At 49.8% G+C, this 27,912-nt stretch overlaps 1 protein-coding gene across 4 annotated transcripts in view; it reads right to left on the reverse strand.

Annotated features, from left to right (window-relative positions):
* The window catches only part of shq1 (SHQ1, H/ACA ribonucleoprotein assembly factor), a 41,585-nt gene that overhangs the window by 4,640 nt on the left and 9,033 nt on the right, over nt 1-27,912 (reverse strand). For all 4 annotated transcript variants that reach the window (XM_030374201.1, XM_030374203.1, XM_030374202.1 and 1 more), the window contains exons 8-11: nt 27,007-27,164; nt 23,028-23,081; nt 20,962-21,085; nt 8,132-8,252 (exon numbers count right to left, since the gene is read on the reverse strand). In XM_030374201.1, coding sequence (XP_030230061.1) covers nt 8,132-8,252; nt 20,962-21,085; nt 23,028-23,081; nt 27,007-27,164 — 457 coding nt within the window. The remainder of the gene's footprint in view (nt 1-8,131; nt 8,253-20,961; nt 21,086-23,027; nt 23,082-27,006; nt 27,165-27,912) is intronic.

Consider the following 27,912-nt stretch of genomic DNA (forward strand, 5'->3'; position numbering starts at 1 on the left):
GTGTACACATTTGCACGTGTAAACCAATGAAAGGCGACCTGGAGATGAGTCGAGCTCGAGGGTGGAGGTTTTATTGGTGATGCATGCTGCCTGCTGTCCCTTCCCCACCGCCGCTGGGTTTGCATAAGGTCTGCCATAAAAGCGCTGCCCCGGTCGCTCTTTACACTGCAGTGCTCGTCCCTTTGAAACCTGTTACACATTACAAACAGCCGGCCGACCTTCACCAAAGTCCACCGGTTGAAGAGCCGGCTCATTCCAACACATTCAGACTAACGTTGTTACTGGCCTGCGCACGCAAAGCCCACCAACCAACCAACCAACCGACCAATCATATACATGCATGTCAGTCGACCAACACAGCTAATGGCGAGCATAGCATCAGGGGTAGGGGAAATCCGTAATACTTATACCCATTAGCTAGAGGAGAGTCAGAGAACTTATTAGACTAGTTGAATCTTCACAAGCTGAACAAGCTGCATGAGCAGTACTTATTCCCATCAGCAAAGAGACACTCGCATTACTTTCCTCCTTTTCGCATGACTTAGCAGACTAGTACTCGTATGATATCGGCTTAGAGGAAGCCCTGTGGAGCTCCTAAACGCATGTCTGCTGGCTGTAACGCAACACAGGGCTGCATATACACATCACAGAGCCTGGCCAGATGTCCGCCATCAAGCAGGGTCCTCCTGCGACGACGCGCCAGCTGCAGCTGGCCACATGCACAAAGTCATCCTGCATTAGCTGGGCAGCGGCTCCCCCGAGCCCTACCAGGCACGCACAGAGGCACGCACGCACAGAAGCACGCACGCACACACAAATGCATGTATTTACGCAAGCAGGCAGGCAGGCAGGCAGGCAGGCAGGCAGGCAGGCGCACACACACACACACACACACACACACACACACACACACACACACACACACACACACACACACACACACACACACACACACACACACACACACACACACACAAACAAACGCGCACGCATACGCCTCACAAAACATAAAATACTAAACCATAGCCCAAGGTACAGCACTTAAAACATCAATTCAATTTCTATTGAAAGCCCCAAACACACAAACACACACAGAAAACAAGCAGGCACAAAACCCTCCAAACAAGTTTGTTTTGTAAGTAAGACGTGAGCCTAACCTTTTGCGTGAGGCGCGCTCACGGAGAAAATTAGTGCCTCTTGCCTCCCCGCCACAGGGCGGAGGAGACCCGGCGGCTTGGAGCAGCCAGGGTGACGCCTGTGGGTGCTAATACGAAGTGACAGCAGCACAAGTGCATTTCCAAGGCGTCCAATCCTGGAGGGCTTAGCTGACACACTGACCCTGCTTGACCCTCTGTGACCCCCGGAGAGGTTCTCTTAGGCGCACACACACACACACACACACACACACACACACACACACACACACACACACACACACACACACACACACACACACACACACACACACACACACACACACACACACACACACTCTCTTTCAGAACTGCGAAGAGAATGCAATTAAAATACCATGGAAACCCAAAGGCTCTTTTGTACTTTGAAGGGAAGAAGAGGAGTTTGTCTGAAGGAGGGAGAAACGCTCTTTATTTATGTTGCAGGGATTCCTTTGGTTCAATGTCTTTTTTGGGTGCTGCACAGTGTTTTTTCTCCTTGCTGTTTTGACTCCACTTGTACGTCTTGTACTAGTGAACGGTAACAGCCATTGATCTCCTCCACCAGCGATCACAGTTCACCCAGTTTGGCTTCTCCTTTGATTCCCCTCTATTCTCATGGCGGTGATCTGAGAACAAAAGCGCGCCACAGCGAGCACACTCCTTTGTTTTTGGTTGTGCTGCAACAACTATAATGGTTACAGTTCGCTTTCCATCTCACCCAGCGATGCCCTTGAGCAAAGCTTTTTCTCTGTTCCAAAGCTAAATGACTAAATGAATGATGAGGAGGCCGAGGAGAGGAGAGGTGGGGGGGGGGGGGGGGGGCAGCTGGCTGGCTGATCGCGTCCCCTCCCCCCCTTACTGAATAAAAAAAGAAAAGGTGAATCCAGCTCTGGAGATTTACACCATCGCCACGGTAACACAACACCGCTGTTATGTGGTGGAGGCTTTGTCTGCGGCCGGCTTCCATGGATTTACACTGGACCTCGTCCAACAGAGAGAGAGAGAGAGAGAGAGAGAGAGAGAGAGAGAGAGAGAGAGAGAGAGAGAGAGAGAGACATACACCGAGTGAGTGAGTGAGTGAGTGAGTGAGTGAGTGAGTGAGTGAGTGAGTGAGTGAGTGAGTGAGTGAGTGAGTGAGTGAGTGAGTGAGAGCGAGAGACACACACACATAGACAGACAGACAGAAAGTCAGACAGACTTTTTGAGAAGGGGCAACACAAAGACTTTATTTCCAAGTCCAGAAACTCTGCGGGGGCTTTTGGCATCCAAGGTACCCCCCCCCCCCCCCCTCCCCCATACCTAACAGAAAACAAACGCAACACTCACACACGGTGAGGATAATGGCCGCTTCAATTGGAACAACATCCCTTCAGCTAACAATCCAGAGATAATTGGGAGTTGGAAGAAGGGTGAGTGTGTGAGTCTGAGTCTGTGTGTGTGTGTCTGAAGGAAGAGGTTTCTAGGGGGTGGGCAAGGGGAAGCTGACACAGTTTCCACAAAGGAACGTTTTTTTCCGTGAGTTTTGGAACGCTGGCCGCCGAAGCAAACCCCCGGCTTTAGGAACAAAACAAGTTGTTATCTGAGATAATATGAAGCGCTGCGAGATGGGCAGAGATTACAGCCTTATTCCCCAGACCTGGGATCACCTTTCTGTGTGCGGGTGGATTAATGTGTGTCGCTAAGTGTTTGTGTGTCAGCAGGTGTGTTGGATGCGTGTATGAGTAAGTGTGTATGTATCAATGTGAGTGTGCGTATGTGTGTGTGTGTCGACATGAAGTGTGTGTGCGTGTGTCTGTGAGCGGCAGAAAAAAGAGGGCCTGCCCTGTGGTCTAAATCACAGCCAGGTTTTTACTGTGCCATAAATCTGAGAGCGATGTCTCAGCAACAAGGGAAACTTTTGAGGGAGAAGAAAGAAAAGGCTTGTGAGAGAGAGAAGGAGAGAGAGAGAGAGCCAGAGAGCCAGAGAGCCGGAGAGAGAGAGAGAGAGAGAGAGAGAGAGAGAGAGAGAGAGAGAGAGACAGACAGACAGACAGAGAGACAGACAGACAGACAGAGAGTCAGACAGACAGACAGACAGACAGACAGAGAGTCAGACAGACAGAGAGACGGAGAGAGACAGAGAGACAGAGAGAGAGAGAGAGAGAGAGAGAGACACATTAATCACCTCTCCTCCTCCCCGACACACTGCAGCGCTAACCCCTATTAACCGGCGTGTCCATCATAGCCTGCTGATCACTGCTGCCTGCCTGTCCCGTTGGGGACTCTGAGAGATATGAGCAATTGGGGGGCAGGGGGACTGTGTGTGTGTGTGTGTGTGTGTGTGTGTGTGTGTGTGTCAGGGCAAGAGGAGTGGAGGGATGTTAAAATAGAAGATTACAGCATGTGTGTGTGTTTATGAGTTTAGGGGGGTGATGGGCAGAGGATAAAGGACGGGGGAGAAGATGGAGGACTACCTCATTTGTGTGTGTGTGTGTGTGTGTGTGTGTGTGTGTGTGTGTGTGTGTGTGTGTGTGTGTGTGTGTGTGTGTGTGTGTGTGTGTGTGTGTGTGTGTGGGTGTGTGTGTGTGTAGTAGGGGGGGGGGGGGTTTAGGGGAGGGTACAACATCTCAGCATGTGGGAAAAGGGGGAGGGGAGAGGGGGAGGGTGTAGATTACATCTCATTTCACAGCTTCTGGTGACGACTCCTCTGGTGGGAAGCAGGAACACACTGTCTGTGTGATCTGTCATCAGAGCTGTGGCGGCGACAAAGCGCAGCTGCCACAACAAACCGCACGCACGACAGCCCAGCCCGGCGCGCGCGTCAGCACATCGACCGCCGCTTCTCCCCCGCAGACGCCGGCTCTTCGCAGACACAGGCCTGACTTCCTGCCGCGCATCGCACGCACCCTCGCACGCACGCTCGCGAGCACACGCGGCCATAGAAACACACACACACACACACACGCACACACACACACACACACAAACTTCCAGAATAGCATTTGCAAACGCACATGCACGTTCGAAATCCTATGCAGAGGCATCCGCACACAAAAACGTGCAGACATGCAAATGCCGAACACAAATACACACCCACTTCACAAGTCATAAAGCGAGGTATCTCTCAGCGTGGAGAGGCATGCAAGGGTTTTCTCTTGGGCCCGCGTCAGCTCTGTTGTCGGCACGATGCAGAGGAATGCGCACAGCGCTCCGCCGCGCTCCCCAAAGGACGGCCCCGGCAGAAGCCCTCCATCTCGATATGCCTTCGCACTTCTTCACTTCCTCTTTTTCCATCCTTCACCCGTCGCCCCCCGCTGAGGGCCGAGGACGGCACACCGCAGAGGGCTAGTGTTTGCTTACGGGCGACGCGCGCGCGGGCTAATCCACTTAATGATTGTCCTCGGCCCTCAGCGGGGGGCGACGCCACCCAGTCGGGTGAAGGATGGAAAAGAGGAAGTGAAGAAGTGCGAAGGCATATCGGGATTAGCCCACGCGCGCGTCGCGCGTCGCCCGTAAGCAAACACTAGCAAAGAGCAAAAACTGAAGGCATATCGGGATTAATCCCGATATGCCTTCGCACTTCTTCACTTCCTCTTTTTCCATCCTTCACCCGACTGGGTGGCGTCGCCCCCCGCTGAGGGCTGAGGACGGCACACCGCAGAGGGCTAGTGTTTGCTTACGGGCGACGCGCGCGTGGGCTAATCCACTTAATGATTGATGGCCGGGAGGGGTGGGGGGCATGTTAGGTCAAGCTGACATTGGGATCCACTGTACCGAAGTGGGGGTGGAATGTTGGGGGGTTGGGGGGGATGGGTGAGGAGAGCAGTTTGCTAGAGGAGGCCGAGGAGGAGGCATTCACCCTCAGATGAACCCCTTTTCTCCCCTCCCCAACGCCAACCCACCGCCCTACCACCACAAGCCCCGCCGAAAATAAATGCACGCACACGCACATGCACATAAGCATGCACGTGCAAATGCAAACCCAAACGCAAAAGCGCACACACAAACATACGCACGCAACATATGAGCGTATGCAAGGAGAAACACACATGCAAAGGTAAACACACACAGCCTGTAAATCATTTAGCTAAAACACACGTCTCTTGATGCAGTCAATGATGATGATTCATTTGCAGTTGCAATGATTAATGCAGTGGCGACAATAATTAAAATGTCCTTAGCAGCTCTATATTTGTACAAGGATGATTCAGTGATTCGTGAGTTTTCGTGGGCGGGGGAAAAAAGTACCTAACTCGAGGAAACGAGAAGGAAGTTGGTTTGGACTGTGGTAGTGTTTGTGTGTGTGTGTGTGTGTGTGTGTGCTTGTGTGTGTGTGTTTGTCTATTTGTAGGTGGATGTGTGTGTGTGAAAGTATTTGTCTGTGTGCGCGCATGTGTGTGTGTGTGTGTGTAAGATTGTGTGTGCATTTGTGTGTGTGTGTGTGTGTGTGGGAGAGTGTGTGTTTGTGTGTGTGCGTCTTCAAGTCCCTGTAGACCTTTTATCGTGTCTGCATCTGGGCGTCGAGCCTACAACATCAGACACACATTTTTCAAACTGGGCTTTTCTCCAAAACGAGCGTACCACTAAACCCGAGCCGAGGCCAAAAGCACAGAAGAAATACACACACACACACACACACAACACACACACACACACACACACACACACACACCACACACACACACACACACACACACACTCTGAGTAATGTGCTCAGAGCCTTGCAGTTGGAATGTCCTAGTAATTCTTAAGCATGCACCAGGGAGAGACAGATACAGAGAGAGAAACAGAGACAGACAGACACGAGAGACAGAGAGAGAGACAGAAGATAGAAAAAAGGAGAAAGAAACAGAGCGATAAACAGAGAGATTAAGAAACAGAGTTGGAGAGAGATACAGAGAGAGAGAAACACAGACAGACAGACAGACAGACAGAGACACATAGAGACAGAGAGACAGAGAGAGAGCGAGAGAACAATCGAGGGAGCGAGAGAGGTGGTTCTAACATCGTTTGGGAGGGATACTGTGCTGACCAGGCATATTGAGCCCCCCCACTCAAACCAGCCCGGGAGTGTGTGAGTGCAGAGATGTTGTGAATTATTTGATCAGTAGAGTCTGGCTGCAGCGGAGACGGAGAATAGCAGAGCAAAAAGCAAAAGGAGGAGGCAGGGGAGGAAACCATGAAGTCATCTTTGTGGGCTGTATCTCATCATTTGGTCCCGTCGTCACCGCACACCCTCATCTCACGTCCAAACGCACTTCTAACTTCAACCAGCGGTTGTTTGAAGTTCTGAATAATGGACGAATGATAAATCAATTCACCGTCGCCAGGACAAAAGGCCGCGAGGCATATCATTCCCCCCTCTTCCCCTTCTGCCCCATCCATCCTCCACGGACAACCCTGTGCCTTTCATCTCTGCAGAGAGGGCGGCGACGGCCATTTCATCCCCCTCACATCACACATCGGAACCCTTGTGTGTGTGTGTGTGTGTTAGTGTTTGGGGGTGGGGGAGAAACAGACAGAGAAGAAAAGAGGGGGAGGCAGAACGATAGCGACACAGAGAGATAGTTATCAAGAGATGGAGAGATACAGAGGTCCAGAGAGATGTATAGAGAGAGAGATACAGGAAAGAGACTGAGAAATACAGAGGGAGAGAGGGATAGAGAGTGAGATGGCCATGATCCTTTGAGCTACCTGCTGTGTAACAAATGGTTCATCTAATCCAGTCCTCTGGGGCACTATGGCATCATGGGAGCTGAAACTGTACTTTACTTTTCCACCATGCAGGTACTGCTCCAAGGATGAAGTCTCACAAATGTTTGTTCGTGTGTATGCCCTTCTGTAGTGTGTATGCCCTTCTGTAGTGTGTGTGTGTGTGTGTGTGTGTGTGTGTGTGTGTGTGTGTGTGTGTGTGTGTGTGTGTGTGTGTGTGTGTGTGTGTGTGTGTGTGTGTGTGTGTGTGTGTGTGTGTGTGTGTGTGTGTGTGTGTGCACGTGTTAGGTATGGGTCAGAATATTCAATTACTCGTTCCTGAGGGTCAAAATCGATTTTAACATTTGGACCGTTAGCATTTTTTCCCATTTAAATACAATATTTTTCACAAGCCGTAACTTTGATTCCCTTGTAACGCCTGAGGGTTTGACTAATACCTGGAACAATAGAGTACTAAAGTGAAAACGTCACATTGTCCTGGCAACCAGATTCTCAGTTCTAAACATCAGAACGAGAGATGGCGTTTTCCCATTGCTGCCATGTGTTGTTTCCTTTCAATATGAAAATAAATAAATTTCAAGAGGTGAAAATCACTACCAATCGAAAACATGTCGAGGCTTTCATGTATTCCCCTGGGGTATTAAAGGAAAAGTTTGACGACGCTACGGACTTGGCAACGGGAGGTATTCTAGTCCGCTCAGCTATGCACCAGAGAGCTAACGTTATGCATTGTACATATTTATAATTCGAAATTCATCCCAGCCTTTATACAACAGATACTCTATAGTCTATAGCATATAACCGCGTTGTCTGATTACAGTTTAATTCATTTTTTGAAAATTTGCCAGCATTAGTTTTGAAGACAGAATCACAGCGCCATTCGTTTCAATGGGATTCGCGACGGTCTATACTATCAACATAAAGTGTACATATTTATAATTTGAAATTAGTCCCAGCCTTTATACCACAGATACTATAGAGTCTAAAGCATTGTAACCGTGTTTTCTGATTACAGTTTTACTGCATTTTTCAGAACAAACAACTTGACTCAAACTACTTAGCAGGTAGTTGTTTATTTGCGTTTAAGATATTAAGTGATATCTTGCCGATCTTCCATGGCTGCCTTTGTGAATGTCGGCACACATCGAATAATCGATTCATACTTTCATACCACCAACTGATTATTCGACCATGAAAATTTTTGAGTTATTCACATCCCTAGTACGGGTACGTGTGCGTGTGCTGTGCGTGCGATTGGAACTCACTTGACTCTCTGGATCCAGATGCAGTAGTCTGTGATGTACAGGTCGTTGAGGATGTAGGCGGGGTCGTTCTGCCGGAACACTCGGTGGATGTCCAGCAGGCACTTCAGGACACAAGCTTTGCCTGCACACAAGGACAGTACAGGACAACAGCCCCGCAATGGACTTTGAGTATTTGGTGTCACACTCACACAATGGTGAATAGGCTACTGGCAAAGAGACAGATCTAGATAACATTATAAACGGCCTCCACTCTGCCCACCCACTCTTCGAACAAAACCCTCTTAAGAGAGATCTGGATAGCTGGAGGTTAGTTTGTTTTTGCTTTCTACGAAGTGAGGCAGGATAGTGGTACGGGTGTTTGACTTCCAGCTGAAAGCTTTGGGGTGAGACCCCCCAAGACCACGTTCTACATGTGGGTATCCTTGGGCATAATTCCCTCCCTCCTTCCGTCACATAGGGGACAAAATAAACATGAACTGTAAGTCATTTTTTGATGAAAGCGTCTGCTAAAATGACGCCACTACAAAAGTTGTACTACGCACAAAGCGACTTGGGAAACATCTTATAAATTGGATTACTCCCGTAGTACAAGGTTAATCTCTTGTTCTGCGTCTTGCATCAAACACAATTCGCCAGTGTTTCCAATAACGCGCCTCTATTTAATCTCTGCGCTTGGGGTCCATTCCTGTGGGCAAAGGAAGGGCTCATTACATTCCTAAGCTATGTCTGTCTGCCTCTCCCCCCCCTGTAGGCGACAAACAAATGCAGCCGCTCGGCTAATTTAGAGCTCCAGCAGACGCTACGCTCATTCCCTGCTACGGGGGGAGCTGGGGGGAGATGAGAGGCTAGCATTCGCAGGCTAGCGTTGGCTGCAGCTAAAGAGAATGAACTCTAAGCCATCGTTTGATCCCGGACCATTGACTGGGAGAGCAGCACTTGTGAGAAGAAGAGAAAAAAACAGGGCCCAGGCATTTCTGGCTGAAATCACCATATAAATAGCATTGTGGTGTGACCAACAATGCAAGTGAGGGCAAAGAGGAAAAAGAAATAAACTGAAAAGACTGAACTGAAAGAAAAAAAAAGAAAGAACTGGGAAAGAAATGGGAAGAAGAAAAAACGTTCTTCTGCGCCTCCGCCAAAGCTGGCTGGCAGGAGCGAGAGACATTCCAGACCAATCAAAACAAACGGACGTGCCACTTGCATCGCGGGAAAAACTTCAAGACAAACATTTGGTTTCTATTTTTTGAGAGGAAGAGTGTGTTTTTATGGGTGAGTGTGAGGGAAAGAAGGGAGCGAGAGAGAGGGGCTGTCTTCAGATGAAATCTCCCATCTCTGCTCAGAGCAGCAGCTTCTCTCTCAGTGGAGAAAACACAAATAATTCACCAGGGAGAGAGAGATGGAGATGGAGAGGAAGGCTTGTTCTCTTCAACCATTAAACCTATTTGTATTTGTCCATTTGGCTACACTGAAACATAAGCCACCTGCTCTCCAAAGTTGGCCAGCTTGTCAAAGAATGGGGAAACCAAATGATATGTGACCATAACAGAATATAAAACATAAACCGTGATTAAGGCTGTCCCTCCTGGAAGCATATGAACAGTTGAAAAGCAGAACACATAACAAAGACCCATCAAAGATACTGAGGGCCCTATTTTAACGGTCTGAAACGCAAGTGAGAAGCGCCAAGCGGAAGTAGCTTTGTGGGCGGTTCTATGGCGATGTTGCTATTTTACGGCCCATAAATTACTCTTGCGCCTGGCGCAAATCTAAAAAGAGTTGGTCTGAAGTAGCCTAATTAGCAGTAGGTGTGGTTTGGGCGTAACGTGCAATAAACCAATGAGAGTGCCATCTCCCATCCCCTGTAAGAGCCATGAGCACATTTTCAATCCGACGAGTTGATATTTTGACAGCGTGTTTGGAGTCTCCGATGAGACAGATGCATGACTCCATGAATTTCAAACTTCAAATGGCTCCGTTCATTGGCCAAATAATATGGCCTAATTCACACATGGAATAGTGTTTTCTATCACAACTTCAGAAACACCCTCAAGAGTCCTCAAATAAATTTCGGCAAAGAAAACTTAACACACATGATATGCGGTAACTGTGGTTCTATTTAATGATATACGCAATACATTAACAAACATCGTTTCTTATCAGTACTGTATGCATTATCCTTATCGACTTGTGTTCCTAATATGCATGTGTCCCCCCGTTAATATATATTGCTATGGACTGTATTATGTGTTACGTGTTTAGTTTGCGTGTGTTTAAACAGATGGATGCACACAAGCGTGCCCACTTTCATTAATTATTTTCCGCATACACACACGCGCGCCCGCATTCATTCATTCTTTGAAAACTCACTCGCGGTAAAACAATGTTTTCTCACGATCAAATACTCATCCATCGTCCTCCAAGGGCTGCGATTAGTCACGCACGGCTATTTTATGAACGCTGCATACTGGTGTTTTCGCCGGTGAGCTCGGCTCACATAACGCTAGGCTAAGAGTGGGACGGAGATGCCCTGTCTACGAGGGCTTCCTGCAGCCAGTTCTATGAAGACAGGCCGGGACAGGACGAGGTTGAGACTTCTACCCAGGCTTCTGAAGACGGCTCCCAGCATGTAGGGAGTGGGTCTAGGGCAGGCTCAGAAGCTTCCCCAGCCACGGTTTAGCCAGTGGTCCCGAACGGCACTGGAATGCTAAGGGTTGGATGAGGCTCCAGCAAGCAATCGCTCCAGCTAGTGCATTCGTTAGGCGTGTCCCGCCACAAGATACTTTTCTGTACCTCCCTCCCAGCCATCTATGAGGAGCTTCACAGATGCTTGCCAGACCCCAGATCTCTATCTCATCAAACCAGTGACTTCAATGCAGAATGCCAGCGAGCATGGACTTGACCGAATGCCAGCCGTAGAGCCGACCATTGCCTCCCTCATTGCGGCACCAGAGGAGGTGTTGAGGCCGAATGCTCGCTGTCCCAGGCCACAGTGTCGCATCACTGATGACCTGTTAACAAAGTGCTATGACACAGCGGCACGTAAGGGCCGTATCAGGGACTCCTTGTCCCATTTGATACTGGCCCTGTCTCAGTCCTTGCAATCATCCAGTGCAGATACTTCAGTGCAGAGTCTAAGTGACTCTACGTCTTTGCATTCATGACCAGAGAGCTTGGTAGGCTGATGTCGTCGCTTACGCTGGCTCGCCGCCAGGTATGGCTGGCCCAGTCCCCATTATCAGAGCCATGCCGGAGAGCCCTCCGCACTCTCCCCGTAGTTCCGGGAGAGCTGTTTTGCCCAGCAGCACAACAGGCCTTGGATCGTGGCATCCAGGCTAACCAGACACGGCAGCAGTTTGCTAGCCTTCGGGGAGCTACATCCCTACCGAGACAGCAGCCTCCGCAAGGTTATGGCACCAATCGTCCTCTGCCGCCAGCGCGTCATAGTGGCTATCCCAGGACCTCACCAGCTCCTGAGCAACCCTATCAACCCCATCGGGCTCCCACAAGGCCCAGCACCCTAGGCAGACAGGGGTTGAGGTTTCTCCCCCACCAGGCCCCCAAGAGGACGTGGGGGCAGGTACTGACGGCTCAGGGCCGGGCGTCGGGCGCTTCGCCCAGCAGCACCTCATCTGCTGGGGAAGTTGCACTACAGACCCTTGGGTGGTGGCCAAGCTTTCCCAGGGGTACAATCTACAATTCTGATGCCGGCCCCCAGTTTTCAGGGGGATCGGACTGCAGTCAGCGATCCCAAAGGCGACAGGCCCTCAGCCAGGAGGTATCCACCCTCCTGGAGAAGAAGGCCATCGAGATCGTAGATCCTCAGACACAGCAAGGTGGGTTTTACTCAGTGTATTTTTAGTTCCAAAAAAAGAGGGTGGGTTTCGCCCTATACTGGCCTTACGAGGGCTGAACAGTTTTCTGAAAGTATTGCCCTTTCACATGCTAAAGACAGCGGAAGTGCTCCAGACCATTGCACGGCAAAGCTGGTTCACATCAATAGATTTAAAGGATGCATATTTTCATGTCGCGATAGCACCACATCACAGGGCCATACCTGCGCTTCGCATTCGAAGGGCGGGCCTTCCAGTACATGGTCCTCCCATTGGGTTATCGCTAGCCCCACAGATCTTCACAAGGTGCATGCGGGCAGCGCTTGCAAGCCAACAGAATGCAAATCCTCCCCTTATCTGGATGATTGGCTTATCTGCGCTCCAACCGGGAACGGGCAGAGCAGGACACCACAGCCCTCCTAGGACATGTGGAAAGGTTGGGTCTTTACAGTCAACTATGGCAAAAGTTGTCTAATACCCAGCCACCAGGTACTGTTCCTTGGCATAACCCTGGACTCCTGTCCAAATGCTTGCCTTCCTGTCTCCGCGGCGGGTAGAGGCCATACTCCAGATCCTCCTGCATTTTTCCGGAGGACAGGATGGTAAGGTACAGCCTTTTTCTCAGGCTGTTGGGAATACTTGACGTCAGTAACGTCAATAGTGCCACAGGGCCTCCTCCACTTGTGGCCGTTCCAAGTTTGGACCAATGGCCTCCACTTAGAGCCGAGGTTGCACGGATCCAGGAAGGTCAGGGTGTCCAGTCAATGCCTCCTGGCATAACAACCCTGGAGACGCAGGGCATATCTTTTGAAAAGGCGTCACACTCAGGCCGCGAGGTGGTGGTGACCGATGCTTCGCTCCCTGGCTGGGCGGCATTGTGGCAGCACAGGGCGGTGAGAGGGCTATGGAGTGCGCAGCACAGGATGCAGCACTTAATGTGCTCGAGCTCCGTGCTATTTATTTAGCGCTCCGCGAATTCCTGCCATATTTGAGGGGCAGACATGTTCTGGTACGATGCGACAAGTCAGCTGTCTACAATGTGAACCACCAAGGGGGCACAAGGTCGGCTCAGTCATTACAGGTTGCACAGCAACTTCTTGTATGGGCTCTCCCTTACTTTTCAAGCCTCAGGGCTATGTACCTTCCAGGGCCACAGAACACGGGTGGCAGACTTTCTTTCACGCCAGAGACCTCCGTTGGGGGAGTGGCGACTCGACCCAGAGGTAGTAGAGGCAATATGGAGCCAAATATGGCAGAGCAGAGGTGGACCTGTTTGCCAGTACACAAACACATTGCCCTCTCTGGTTCTCTCTGTCAGAGACGAGTCCGATGGGACAGGATGCCTTGGCACATCCATGGCCATGTCAGCTCCTTTATGACTTCCCGCCATTTCAACTGTTAGGGTTAACTCTACACAGAGCTCAGGAGGGGAACCACAGACTCCTGCTGGTTGCCCCAAACTGGCCAGGGAGACCTTGGTTTCCAGTAATGTACAGGCAGCTGGATGGAGATCCATGGTGCATGCCGAAGAGGCGGGACCTGCTCTCACAGCTGGGGGGCCACATCTGGCAACCCAGACCAGAGTGCCTGCAGCTATGGGTTTGGCCCTTGAGGGGCCTGATCCACTTTTAATGGAATGTGACCAGGAGGTAGTTCAATCATCATCGACTCAAGAGCTCCCTCCACTAGGGCACTTTATGCTAACAGGTGGAAGATATTGGTAAAGTGGTGTGAGGCTCAGAGAGATGGTACCGGAGTGTTCCTCAGTGTCAATAATACTGTGTTTTTTTGCAGTCCTTACTGGAAAGGAAGTTATCTGCTTCCACTTTAAGGGTCTATGTGGCTGCCATTTCATCCAGGCACATTAAGGTTGATAGCCAGACGGTGGGGTCTCATTCTTTGGTGACCCGATTTCTTAAAGGAGCCCAGCGGAGGAACCCCCCACGGGCTGTCAAGGTTCCCTCATGGGGACCTACCAGAGGTAGGGGTTAACTCTACACCGCCTGATCCAGTGGCCCCTGGATCAGGCGCCACTGAAATGGTTGTCGGTAAAGGTTGCCTTTCTTCTAGCGATCGCGTTAGCCAAGCGTGTGAGTGAGCGTCATGCATTGTCAGTGAGTGAACAGTGTATACGCTGGAACTCAGACGGCACAGGGGTGGCACTGTGGCCTAACCCATTTTTTTTTCCAAAAGAGGACTGCCTTTGGCCCACTATAATCAGGTCATAGAGCTAGCAGCTTATGGCCTCTCACACCCACTGGATGAGGAAGCTAGTTCAGCAGAACTACTCTGCCTGGTGAGAGCCTTGAGATGTTACATAAAGAAAACTGCTGGTTTTCGCCAGTCTGATGGCCTGTTTGTCTGCGACGGGAGCCCGAGGAAGGGGCAAGCGCTGTCTAGACAGTGGCTTTCCAAGTGGGTGGTGGAGGTAATTGAGGAGGCATACAAGTCAAGAGGACTGCCTTTGCCTCTTAACATCAGAGGCCAATCCACCAGGAGTGTCTCCACCTCCTGGGCAGCACTACGAGGAGTGCCTCTAAGTGAGATTTGTGCAGCGGTCTCCTGGGCTTCAGCGTGCACCTTTGCCCGATTTTACAGGGTCAATGTAGCTGCCTCACCACGCAGTGGCTGCAGCAGTTTTTTCAGTAAACCCTCAGGCCCTTCCTAATAGGTGGGTACAGGATTCCTCGTGACTACGTTGGTCATAGTCATCCAGTGTTAAGCAAACCTCTGGCGGTCAGTAAGAATGAAATAGAACGAGAGTTACGTATCTAACTACGGTTCTATGAATTCTGGATGACCGCCAGAGTTCTCTGTCACTCGGAATCTTGCGAGAAGATTCTGAAGGGACATCTTGGAGGGTGACGTGGGTTTATATAGACGGGCGGCCCAATGTCATCCCCGGTCACGTGTGACTTTGTTGATACTAAATACTCGACCTGCGCAATGGATAACATCCAGTGTTAAGCACTGCCACTGGCGGTCACCCAGAATTCATAGAACCGTAGTTACATACATAACCACACATACCAAGAATGTGTGGCTAGGTAGATGAGAGAAGCAAAGTGTATGCGCGAGGTGCACAAGCAACGTTATGCATGCGCCCTTAAAGGGGACTTATTATACCACCAGGTGTGAGTGTGATTAGCCTTACAAGCCGTTTCGAAAATCTGCCTAATATGACATCATTAGTGGGTGTGTCCACCTAGATCTGTGCTGGATAGATCTATCTACCAGCCTACCCAGTGGACTGAAGTAAACATTGCTCATCTATCCAGCACAGATCTAGGTGGACACACCCACTAGTGATGTCATATTAGGCAGATTTCGAAACGGCTTGTAAGGCTAATCACACTCACACCTTGGTGGTATAATAAGTCCCCTTTAAATTAGCATCTGAACAATGCGCCACTGACTTTAAACCACATATTTCCTGGTTTTTGGATCAATTGTTTTCTGAAAACTGCAACATAGCACCAGGGAACGTTAGCACCAGAACACGCCTCCTCCTTTCGCCGAACCGCCGCTTGGGGCGCAAGATCATTCCCTAATTTACAGGCACGTGGATGCCTGTAAATGAGAGGGAAAAGAACGCTCTGCGCCAGTTGCAAACTAGCAACGAGCGTCAGTGTTAGAAAGTCAATTGCGCCGGGCTGCCAAGATAGGGCCCTGAGAGTACATTCAACACACACGCACAGACAAGTGTGGTTGCTTGTAATAGAGATGTTTTTTATTTTTCTGCTGTGAAATCTCGAGTTTGCAGTGGAATTTTCCAACGTGCTAAGAATTTTCTAACCAATTCTTGTCATATTCAGTCCATCCACAAGTGGGTTTCCATCCAGCCTTGTAATGTGTTCCTACTCACAACTCTACTATACAACTACAAGCATATTGTGAGCAATGCCATCGCTTGCAACAGTCCAATGAGGAAATTGACCATGAAACAAGATTGAACCACGCGGCCCACCCCCTAATCACCAGCCAATCGAAGCTAGACACAACCAACCATAAAATAAATCAGGACCATCAGACAGAGGAAAGGAACCTACAACATCGTACTGAAGAAGCGAGAAATAACTCTGCGATGGAGTCTTGTACACATTGACAGACACAAACCTAGATCTTAAAAAAATATCAAGTTTGCCATTAAGATCTCCTACTGTGTGGGTGCATCGTTCGTGCGTGCGTGGGTGTTTGTGTCATGTTCCTCTTGTCTCTAACAAAACAGCACAATTCCCAAAATGCTCTGGGAATAGAGCGAAACAAGAACCCTTCACCACTCTACCAGGTTTGATGAGCAGAATACAACCCTACAGATAGCAACGGGAACGTAGAGGGTAGTCCCAGTAGTCGCACAGACAGCAGCAGCAATGTTTCCAAATATCATTTATAGATATGATTTTTTTTTTTTATCTGCATTCATGGCCACCAAAGGGACAGTGAAGGAAGACAGCAGAGGGAGCTGAGACACGTAATGACGCGTTAGACTGCATGTACGGAATCAAACAAGGGTCGATATAAGGTCCATTAAACTGTGTGCTTAGCCCTATACTGGGTTGGATAGATAGTAATTTATTGTCCGAAAGAGGAAATGGTGCGCACGTTTAAAAACATGGTACACAGGACACAGTACACAAGCAGAATCATGCAGTACAACACAGACACCTGAATACATACAGACACCAAAAAGAGAGGACTGAGTGCAGTATAATACAGACGCCTGAATACATACAGACACCAAAAAGAGAGTGCCGGACTGAGTGTGGCTGTTGAGTGCAAAAACGGCAGAAGGGACAAAGATTTTTGCTAAGCGGGCCCTTCTGCCCTGAAAGGGGTTCAGGACCTACGTCGTAAGGGGAGGAGGGTGAGGTGCTGGTGGAAGGACTGGCCTGAGCAGCCTAGTTCTCTCATCGATTTCTTTCCTCTGCCTGTCCTCGCTCGCTTTCTCTCTAGCTCCTTTCACGGAGCCAGTTTTGCGGCGGTACTCTTCCGCCAGTAAGCCGGCAGCGGAGGAGTTAGGAGGCCGATATGACGTGTGCGTCGTTCTTGCCTCCAAAGCTCCCCTGATGTCTCTTCTATATCGGCTCCAACTTATTTTTCTGAAAGTGGCAAACAAGGTCGCTCGCATCCATCCGCCGTTGCACTGTGACGCACCAACATGTTGTTTATGACTCGCAGCCCCATTGCCGGTGTTTTGAAGAGTGGTATCGATGTGCACGGCTGGCAAAGGCAGCTTTATCTGCCATAACTGTTATGAAGGCCGTGTCTGCTGTCTGTGTTATACGCCACTCAGACGCTGAAATTATCTGTTCATATGCCTTTGAATCAGGAATGCCGGGAAGCATTGGTGCCCGGTTGCCTGCTTTGTTCGGTTTACGGTTAAAAAAGCGGCAGCCGGCTTTAATGACAGATCAGTTTCACAGTAATATAGCGGGCTCTCTGCACGAAAGGGGTTGCTCTCGCTCCCTCCAGGACCAAGCAGGGGGTGGCAGGCTTTGACCTCCATCCCTTCCGCCTTAAGCGATGCCCAGCGGGCCGGCCTAAAGGCCTCCTTCAGATTGTCAGGACACACTGTTCAATATGAACAGTTGTGTCTTCCCCCCCCCCCCCCCCCCCCCCCCCCCCACCACTGCTCTGCTCCACTCCATTCCCTCCGGGCCAGATAACATCAGCTCCCCGAGGCCTTAACCTGCAGTGTGGTCGCTAATGGGTTTGTTTTACTAATGCCGAGAAGTGCTTGCCCTTTGTTGCTGCTTTAAATTAAGAGCGGTGAGAAAGTGTTTGCACCCCTGCCCTTTCCGGACAGATTAATTATGGGAGTCTAGTTTAGTCTAACAGATGGAATTACCGCAGGACTTTTGTAGTTTAGGAGGAAGGCCCCTATTTGCTCACACTTTCTCGGAATTGAGACCAGGAGGCGATTAGGAAGTGAAACTAATACTGCTAAATGACTCAATTATAATAAATAGACATCTCTCAAAAATGTTGCTTTCTTCAGTTTTCCCCGCATTCAAATAATCAAGAATACCACTTCATTAACAGTCAAGATAGCTGTGATGAACCCAGTGCATGCTCGCTGCGGGGTTTGCGATGGGAGGTGAAGACTGCTAAAGTGAACGATGGTTAATGTGTGATGATGAGAGGCAGGGGTGGCTGAGTCTCACTTTCTCCATGACACACACCACCGCCTGCCCCATCAACTCATCTTCCCGCCTAATGAAGCATGGAAATGCTAATCTGGGGGGGGGCGAAATGCCCTTTAACATGCCGTCATTTACACGTGTTGGAATCACGGCGGGCCGGGTGATCCTGGCTCTCCAGCAGCAGGCCGTGTTTACAATGCCCGGGGGTTTGTCGTCCCACGGGGGCTTTGATTTAAAGACTTTTCCCTGGCTCTGCCGTATCAGAGTCAACAGTCCATTCTCAGCTGATCCACACCGCTCTCCCTCTCTTCCTCCCAGGCTCTCTCTCTCCCTTCCTCGCCTACTCTCTCCCTCCCTTCCTCACAGGCTCTCTCCCTCCCTCCCTCCCCTCCCTCCCTCCCTCCCAGGCTCTCTGCCTCGCTCTCTCCCTCCCTCCCTCCCTCCCTCCCTCTGCCTCGCCGGTGTGGAGCGGAGGGGAATAGGACTTTGGTAGCCCTGGCTGGAACCCGCGTTGTGTTGGTTGGCGGAGAGAGAGACCTCTTGGCAGCAGCGCGCCGCCGGGCTGTCTGTTTAACAGCACCATATAAATAAACTGGGAGAGAGAGTCAGAGAATGGGGGGAGGAGGGATAAAGCAGGGAGAAGGAGCAAGAGAGTAAGGAGAGAGAAATAGAAAGACTGATAGCGAGAGAGAAATATGTTAGTTACCATGCCAATGAAGGCTTTGGAGAATGTGAGAGAGCAGAGCGAGGGCAGACAGAGAGAACGAGAGTGAGAGGGAGCTGCGAGAGGGAGGACAGAGCCAGGGCGAGAGTCAGAGAACGAGAGAGAGGGAGCTGAGAGAGAGGGAGGACAGAGCCAGGGCGAGAGTGAGAGAACGAGAGAGAGGGAGCTGAGAGAGAGGGAGGACAGAGCCAGGGCGAGAGTGAGAGAACGAGAGAGAGGGAGCTGAGAGAGAGGGAGGACAGAGCCAGGGCGAGAGTGAGAGAACGAGAGAGAGGGAGCTGAGAGAGAGGGAGGACAGAGCCAGGGCGAGAGTGAGAGAACGAGAGAGGGAGCTGAGAGAGAGGGAGGACAGAGCCAGGGCGAGAGTGAGAGAACGAGAGAGAGAGAGGGAGCTGAGAGAGAGGGAGGACAGAGCCAGGGCGAGAGTGAGAGAACGAGAGAGAGAGAGAAAGAGAGAGAGGGAGGACAGAGGCAGGGCAAGAGTGAGAGAGAGAGAAAGAGAAAGAGACGGAAAGAGAGAGGGCCGGAATTGAAAAAGAGGACAGGAAGAGAGTGAGCGAGAGTGAAAGATAAAGAGAATCTGGAGACAGATGACAGATAAAAGCACATCCTGTCGCCCACTGCTTACAGGCAGACCAGAAGAAGTTGTTTGGATGCAAATTACAGGAACCCAATTTCCATGTCAAACGTGGCGGGCGACGGAGCCCTACTTGGTGGCGTATTATTTGATCTGACGGAGGCTGTGGTGTTAAGCCCTGACCCTCAGAGCTTACCAGAGCCTACAAAGGAAGCTATCGACTGGTCAGTGTGTGCTTGGGTTCTAGGGGGACATTAACAGGCTGTGGGGTTAAGCACTCAATGTGACCCAAATGTGTTCCTGTGGGTTGGTGTGTGTGTGTGTGTGTGTGTGTGTGTGTGTGTGTGTGTATACACAATGTGTTTACGTGTCTGTGTATCATTTCGTGAATGTTGGTGTATCCGTACATATTTGGACAAAGTGAACCCCATAACCACTATGCCTGAGGTGTCCTGGGCGAAAGGTTTTCTATGCGCACCTGAAATGGCTCATACCCACAGGTATGAGAACTAGTGTGCGCAGACTAAAAACAAGGATATATGTCCTGGCACAAAGGAACGATTTGAGAATGAATTGCCCCTGAATGTGTGTGTAAATGGGCTGTCCCGCTCCGGGCCGCCCCGCTCGGTGCAAACGAGGCACCAGACAAGCAAGTAAAAGCAGGATTACAGTAGTTTACAGACGAGTACAGAAGTAGCACCACCTAACCGGTTCCCTATCCAGATTATTTTACAGAAGATGTCTGAACAGCAGGAAACGTTCATGGAGAATGTTATTTGGTGATTGGACAGTTTAGTAGCAGATATAAGAGAGATCAAAGGGACAAATGAGGAGTCTGCACCGAAAAGGAAGCGAGCGGCAAATAAATGCGTTTTGGTACATTTATTACTGTAGCATTGTTCTTTACGTGTGACTACTGACCATTCTGATGTATTCACATTCCTCTATCTGCTTTATCCCATAATATGATTAATATAACCCTTGTACTCATACCGATTTTTACAGGAATCTGAGAGAATACATAATGCTGAAATAAACACCTAAAATAGGATCTGACAAGCTAGGCCAAAGTAATTTGATATATCATAAGAGATGTTTTCATAACAGTGCCTAGAATTCTAAATTATTTTTTAACTCCCACAGAGTACCTTACCCACACAACCAGCAGGTAACATCACATCTATTGAACAACTTTTAGAAGGCTTTAAATTGTGGATCCTGGAGTAGTAACATCATTAGTAATTTGACTAATCTTAATCCATGAAAAGCCTAGTGTTCTACACAATGGACCCCTTGGGAGGGGTTTTAAAGGACGGGCAAAACAATGTGCCAACCTTCAATACTTTTGACCGATTAAAGGATACCTGCTGGCCTAAGGTGTGAAATGCAAAACGTTCCTTTTGAAGCACCCCACAGGGACCAATTACCATGGCAACAGAAGGCCCCAGGTGTGAACTGCAAATGTTCCCTTGTTGGCCCCCGAACCTCGTACCTAGCCAGGAGTATCCCAGCCCGTTGTGTGTCATCATGACAACTGCTTGTGCGTTTGGTCTCACCTGATTGCAGAATGCGAACGACATCACTGATCGCCATGGTGACCAGGTCAAAGTGCCGGTAGAGGGGGTAGCAGAGGACCCTACGGCCAAACATCACCGTGACCTCCTGCAGGGAGCTGCACGTCTGGGGACATAAGGGGATTGGGGTGTCAGGAAGTCAAGAACCATCCCTCTCAATCCCTCGATAGTTGAGGGGAGAGTTAATAATAATAAGATAATAGACATAGGGGGGGAGGATATAGCCATAGAGAGCCAGAAGAGATAGGGACAGACATGATAAATAACTAAACTAAGACACAGATGAAGTGAGAGAGAGAGAGGGAGTAAGGCTATATAAGAGCAATGGTTTAAAGAGTCAAAGGCAAGAGAAAGAGCGATAATAGAGGGGAAGTAAGAGTTATATAATATTAATAGAAAGAGACAAAGGATAGAGAGGGAGTTGAACAGAGAGAGAGAGGGGAGACAGAGAGCTGCTTGTTTAAGAGGTTGTGTTAGCGTGCAGGTAGCTTTGTTTGGCAGGGTAGTGTGCGTACCCGCAGCGTTTTTAGCAGGAGAGTAAATAAGGTGCTATCCTGCTCCTCAAGGGGAGATGAAGGGTGGAGGGGGTGTGACACCAGCACACACACATACACACACGCTCTCTTCCACCGATTGGTGGAAGAGAGCGTGTGTGTGTGTGTGTATGTGTATGTGTGTGTGTGTGTGTGTGTGCATTCAAACAAGTCATTATGACAGACGGTTATAATCATCGATCAAAATGCCAGACAGACACGCAGACAGAGACTCAGACATGAAGACAGACAGAGACAGGCGGACATTGAGGCAGGCAGACAGACACTCATGGAGGCAGACGGAAAGAGGGACAGATAGACTTGGAGGTAGACAGACAGAAAGGAGTCGGAGAGACAGACAGATATAGAGGCAGATGGACGGATAGACAATGACATTGAGATGACAGACATGGAGGCAGACAGACGGACGAGGAGGTAGACAGAGAGGGAGACATGTGGGCGAGATTGTGGTCGGAGAGGCTGGGTTGTTCATTTTTAATTGTGAGAGAAACACAGAAAGCGAGAGAGAAAGAGCGAGCAAGCTATAGACGGAGAAGGAGAGGCAACAGACTGAGAGCTCCTCGCGGCACACAGGTGGAGGGCCTTATCTGCACCTAGGCCCATTAACACGCTACCCTCCCTACACCTCTCCGTGGTCAAGGTCCCAGAGCCCCCCTTTCTCCAGCTGTCCGGTTTAATGGCCCGAAGGATGGGATTAAAAGGTGCTGCTTTGCACAAGCAAATACACACAAACAGTTTTTCCCGCTTACACACGCACCCACATACAGACAAACAAGCACACAGAGCACGTAGCAATAATGTTGAGGCATCTCACCCCTCAACACCTCATCATTTGACACCGTAAGATGAGAACAGATGCATATCTCTGCTGCCACACAGTGCCCCTCTAATAAGCCAACTCTGCTGTCCCCCCACACACTTGACACGGATGTTTGAGTATGCAAAAGCAGAAAAAGAACCCGCAGAACAATGTTCACCTCAGGGGCTCCAACGGTTCCTGGGGCAAGCTGCGCACGTGAGGCCCTCAGGGCATCCATGCGCACCGTGTCTGAGCATGCACGCACGCACGCACGCACGCACACACACACACACAGAAAAGCAGGAACGTGTGCTGCTAGGACGCTAGATTGACTCGTCCCAAGCGCCCGTATAGGAGGCAGGGAAACGGGAGAATGGAAACAGGGGGCTTTCAATGTATTTTCCGTGACACATTTTAGTTCTGAATGGCGATCATTCAGCACCGCCTACTTCCCTCAAATAAACAACACCGAGGCTGGAAGATGTAGGTTCCGACCTCTTGGCCAAAGGACAGCAGCCATTTGGCTCGACCCTCACAGCGTACTTAAGGCATTGGGGTTAGGGATCTTTACCCTGAAGGGCACCGGGATCTTTATCCTGGAGGGCACGGGATCTTTACCCTTGAGGGCACGGGATCTTTACCCTGGAGCACCACCTGGTCACGCCGAAACACTTAAGAGAAACAGCCCTTCTCACCTCCAGCCAGCACAGCGTTCCACTCAGCTTCCGGATGGTCCACGGAGATTCCACCTGTGGAGGAAGGGTGGGGCAAGAGAGAGAGAGAGTAAGAGAGAGAGAGTTATAGAGTGAGAGACAAAGCGCAACGACCGTTACTGTAGTCATGGCGACCAGAGTCATGCTGTCCCAAAGTAATAATAATAATATATTTAATTTGTAAAGCACTTTAAGAGAGAGGGAAAAAAACTAAAAACGGGTTGTTTAAACATATAATGCATAAACAGTAAAAGGGAAATTAGCAAAAGGCTTTTTTAAAAAGATGAGTCTTAAGTTTCTTTTGAAAAACAGCTGTAGTCTGTGGGGCCTTCAGGTGGTCAGGGAGGGCGTTCCATAGTCTTGGGGCAGCAGCAGAGAAAGCCCATGGTGCGGATCTTGGTCTTGGGTGGTCTGAGGGTGTGTGCTGATGCAGAGCGAAGGGTGCGTGAGGTGGTCTGGGGGGTGAGGAGCTCCTGGAGGTAGGGGGGGGGGGCATGTCCGTGGATGCTTTGGTGGGTTAGGAGGGAGACCTTGAATTCAATTCTGAATGTGATAGGGAGCCAGTGAAGGGATTTGAGGATGGGGGTGATGTATTCAAATTTGCGCACCCTCATCAGGATCCTGGCAGTGCTGTTTTGTATGTGCTGGAGCTTCTGGATGCTCTTGCCAGAGATCCCGATGAGGAGTGCATTGCAGTAATCCAACCTTGAGGAGACAAAGGCGTGGACGAGCCTCTCTGAATCTGCCAGGGTGAGTGTAGGACGACGTGTGGCAATGTTTTTGAGGTGGTAGAATGTGGTCTTGCGGAAGTGATTGATGTGGTTGTCATAATTTAGTTGCTGGTCCATTTTAACACCCAGGTTGGTGACAGATATGGAAGGGGGAATGTTTTGGCCAGAGAAAGGGATATTGGTGATGTGGGAGGAGCGGAGCTGATGTGGTGTGCAGATGAGGAAGGCTTTTTTAGAACTGTTTAATTGCAGAAAGTTGAGCTTCATCCACGCCTCTGTCTCCTCCAGGCAGGTGGTCAGTTTGGATGTTGGCAGGGAGCAAGAAGAAGTGGGGTTGGTTCTGAGGTACAGCTGTGTGTCATCAGCATAGCAATGGTAAGATAACCCATGCCTGCTGATGACACTGCCCAGGGGAAGCATGTAGATGGAGAAAAGGGTGGGGCCCAACACCGAGCCCTGGGACACTGTGGGTGTGTGATTTTGCTTTGCCCAGGGCGACGTGCTCGGTTCTGCCGGTGAGGTAAGAGGTGAACCAGTTGTGTGCATTTCCTGTGAGTTCAATGGTGTATCGCAGGTGGTGGAGGAAGATATTGTGGTCGACTGTGTCAAAAGCAGATGTTAAATCCAAGAACTGAGAAGTGATGGGGAACCGGTGTCTGCTGCCATCAGCAGGTCGTTGGTGACCAAAGCAGTTTCTGTACTATGGCCAGGGCGGAAACCAGACTGAAATTTCTCAAACTGATTATTTTGTATGAGGTGATCCTGAAGTTGTGCTGCAACTGTTTTCTCCAGAGCCTTTGACAGGAACAGAAGATTTGAGATGGGCCTGTAGTTGGAGAGAACTTCTGGATCCAGGGTGGGTTTTTTCAATAGTGGTCTGACGACAGCAGTTTTTAATGCAGGTGGGATATGGCCGGCCAGGAGGGAGTGGTTAATGATCTTGGTGATGAGTGGAGAGACGGCAGAGATGTTGGTCTTCAGCGGGGCTGAAGGGAAGGGGTCCAGTGCACAGGTGGACGGCTTCAATTTTCTGATGACGGCCTCCACCTCTTCCTGTGTGACGTTGGAGAAGAAGCTGAGGGGCTGGACAGTCTCAGACAGTGGGTCGACAGTTTGGTGGGGTGAGACAGCAGTGGTGGAGAGGTTTGAGCGGATGTTATTAACCTTTTTTTTGAAAAGGTAATGTGCATGTTGCACCTCTCCGCAGTGGCCTCAGAGTGGCAGGGTGAAGGGGTTTTGAGAAGGTGGTTAATTGTTGAAAATAGTTGTGGAGTTTGGAGTTACCGGGGCTGTTATTTATGATGGTGGAATAGAACCTGGCCCGTGCATCCCTCAGAGCTTCTGCATATGCCCTCTTGTGCTCTCTGTATGCCTGTTTGTGAACAGTCAGTCCAGGGGCCTTGATCCGCCGCTCAAGGACACGCCCAGCCGCCTTCATCTTACGCAGCTCGACCGTGTACCACGGTGCTGAGCGCGAAAAGGAGACTGACCTGGTTGTTAAGGGGCCGTGGAGGTCCAGGGGACTGCTCATGGATTAGTTGTAAAAATCCACTGAGTCAGTAACAGAGAGGCAGTCATCAGAGCCAGAGGAGAGAAGTTGGAGATCCAGGGCCAGGGCATCTGTGTCAATATTTTTTATGTTTCTGAGGTGGATCTGTCGCTTTGGTTTGGTGTGGGGGGAGGGAAAGGCCAGCTCCATTGACACAACCTTGTGGTCTGAAACACCAAGATCGTAGACCTGTAGGTTGCTGATGGGAGCAGGGTTTAAGATGACCAGGTCGAGTGTGTGTCCCCTGACATGTGTGGGGACATCGACATGTTGTTGTAGGTTGAGGGAGTCCAGTAGCTGAAGAAAATCAGCAGTGGAATGACATGAGGGGGTGTCGACATGAATATTTAAATCTCCCAGAATTATGGTGTTTGCAGATGTAGTACAGAGTGTTGTGAGGAGATTAAGTAGTGGTGTTGCTGAATGATGTGTGTGTGAAATTCACTATCTACCCCAGGGGATAGATAGTATGTCAGCCAGAGCTGTAGTAGAGGCCACTACAGCCAGGCACCAGATGGTCGATAACCATATTGAGTATCATAATGAGTATCATAATCGTTTAATAATAAAGTGACTGGATTTCCTCTGTGGAGCTCCTGAGACCAAGGAGAGTGGAATGAAGGGTTTTCTGATCGCTGACCACAGTCGGGTAAATAAACTCAACGGCGTGCGACCAGCCTCCTCCGTTATACCAGTTCCCACAGTAACCATTCTTCTGTCATTACGGCGGTCGGAGTACTGTCGGTCGACCGCTGTTGGAATGCAGCGGCTTTTATAATTTATGACGTGAAAATAGCAAAAATACCAGGACACGGGGGGAGTGATGGGTTACACACAGTCTCTGTTTAACAGATCCAATAGTGGTAGAGGAAACGAAAAGGATTTGTGAAACGAATCCCGGCAGTGAGAAAGAGCAATTCCTCCAACTTGGCCATGATCCACCCACATGGTGTCACTCATTTCTGCAGTTTTTGATTATGCCAATACCAAATGATTGACATGCTATCAATAAGTGAATGAGGAAATTCACCTTGCATTTTTTTAATAGATCAATGATTTGAATCACGATTCACCAGCTCTAATCCAAGCCACCCTACAGACTGATATTCACAGACATCTCTGTCTTTAGTTCCCAACCAGTGTGACGCGGGCTTTGACCTTCTCTGGGATTCAGTACACGCCCCTGAAATAGTTTACAGCGACAGCACTGTGCGACTCCAACATTTAGAAATAAGCCCCGAAAATCGAGTTGCGCGGTTTGAATGGCCATCCCCGCCCCAAACATTTTTCATAGCTGCACGATATCCCGGCCACCACCACCTCTAAACATGTATATGGATAGTTTGTCACCAGATTTCCCAATTCGAATCGAATCTCCCATACCCAAATCAAAGCGAATACTCATGCAAAAAAAAGGCTGGGGATAGTGGACACCAATTTACATATATTGAAAGTCTGATGTTATCTGTGTGACCTGTTAATTATAAATCCAATGCCTTACACCCCGAACCAGCGCACTTCTGAGTCACCGGTGACTGGAGTCCACAAACGCACGCCGATTATGTCATCGGCTGAAATCTCCAACGATTTTTTTTTGGGTTGTGCCTTGAATTTGTTCTTGTGTGCTTCCAGTGGCCGTGAGGGGTCTGGAGGAAGGGAGGGACCGGACGTGTGCGCTCACCGTGGGCTCTCCGTCGGTGAAGCGTTGGTCGTAGGCGTAGGCCAGCAGGACGTCCACCAGGCCCAGCCAGGCGGCCTGGCGGCAGGGCTTGTCCAGCAGGTAGGAGCGGGGGGAGAAGCGCCGCATTTGGTCCTTGTCGTGGTCCGTGAAGCATACAGCTGCACAGGGAGACACGTGGGTCTTACTAACACACAGGTAGGGGCGTAGTAGGAGCGAGGACACTCAAGGGTAGGAAGGGTTGAAATTGGTAAACAGAGAACAGATGGACATTCGTATCGTACATGTCAATGTAGGCCTATGATTGCTTGTCTCATAATTGGACCCACACCAACCTAGTAAGCAGGTTGGTGTGGGTAGGTTGGTAATTATGTAGGCAAGTAGGAAGGTGGCTGGGGTAGGTAGTTAGGCAGGTAGGGGTTTAGTATCACAAGGGTAGAATTGGAATGAAAATAAGGTGTAGAAGCCAAACCTTTTGGCTTGGAGTCACAGACCCCCGAGCCACTTGGCTCCCCTTGCCAATATATGTAATAGGGGAAAAATTGCGATGGAGCACACCAAATGGGACATTAAATACTGTACACTTTGTTTCCATTGGAGTGAGTCAAGTCTTCCATGGTTGACAATAAACAGCCATGTTGGGGAAAAGACTGAAATGATCTGCAGGAGAATGCCATGGGCAGGGGATAGCTAGCTCTGTAGGAGAATGCTCTCTGCAGGAACTTGAACTTTCTGTCCTCAGTGGCTCTCGCAACAGCTGAAAGCCATTCTCCCCTCCACTCGGCGAAAGACAAAACCAAATACGAAGCACATGATGACAATGGCTTGCCATTGTGTGTGTGTGTGTGTCTGTGTCTGTGTCTGTGTCTGCGTGTGTGTGTGTGCGCGTGTGTTGCCACAGTGCACAAG

The sequence above is a fragment of the Gadus morhua genome, chromosome 13, assembly GCF_902167405.1.
Source record: "Gadus morhua chromosome 13, gadMor3.0, whole genome shotgun sequence".
Classification (NCBI taxonomy): Eukaryota; Metazoa; Chordata; class Actinopteri; order Gadiformes; family Gadidae; genus Gadus; species Gadus morhua.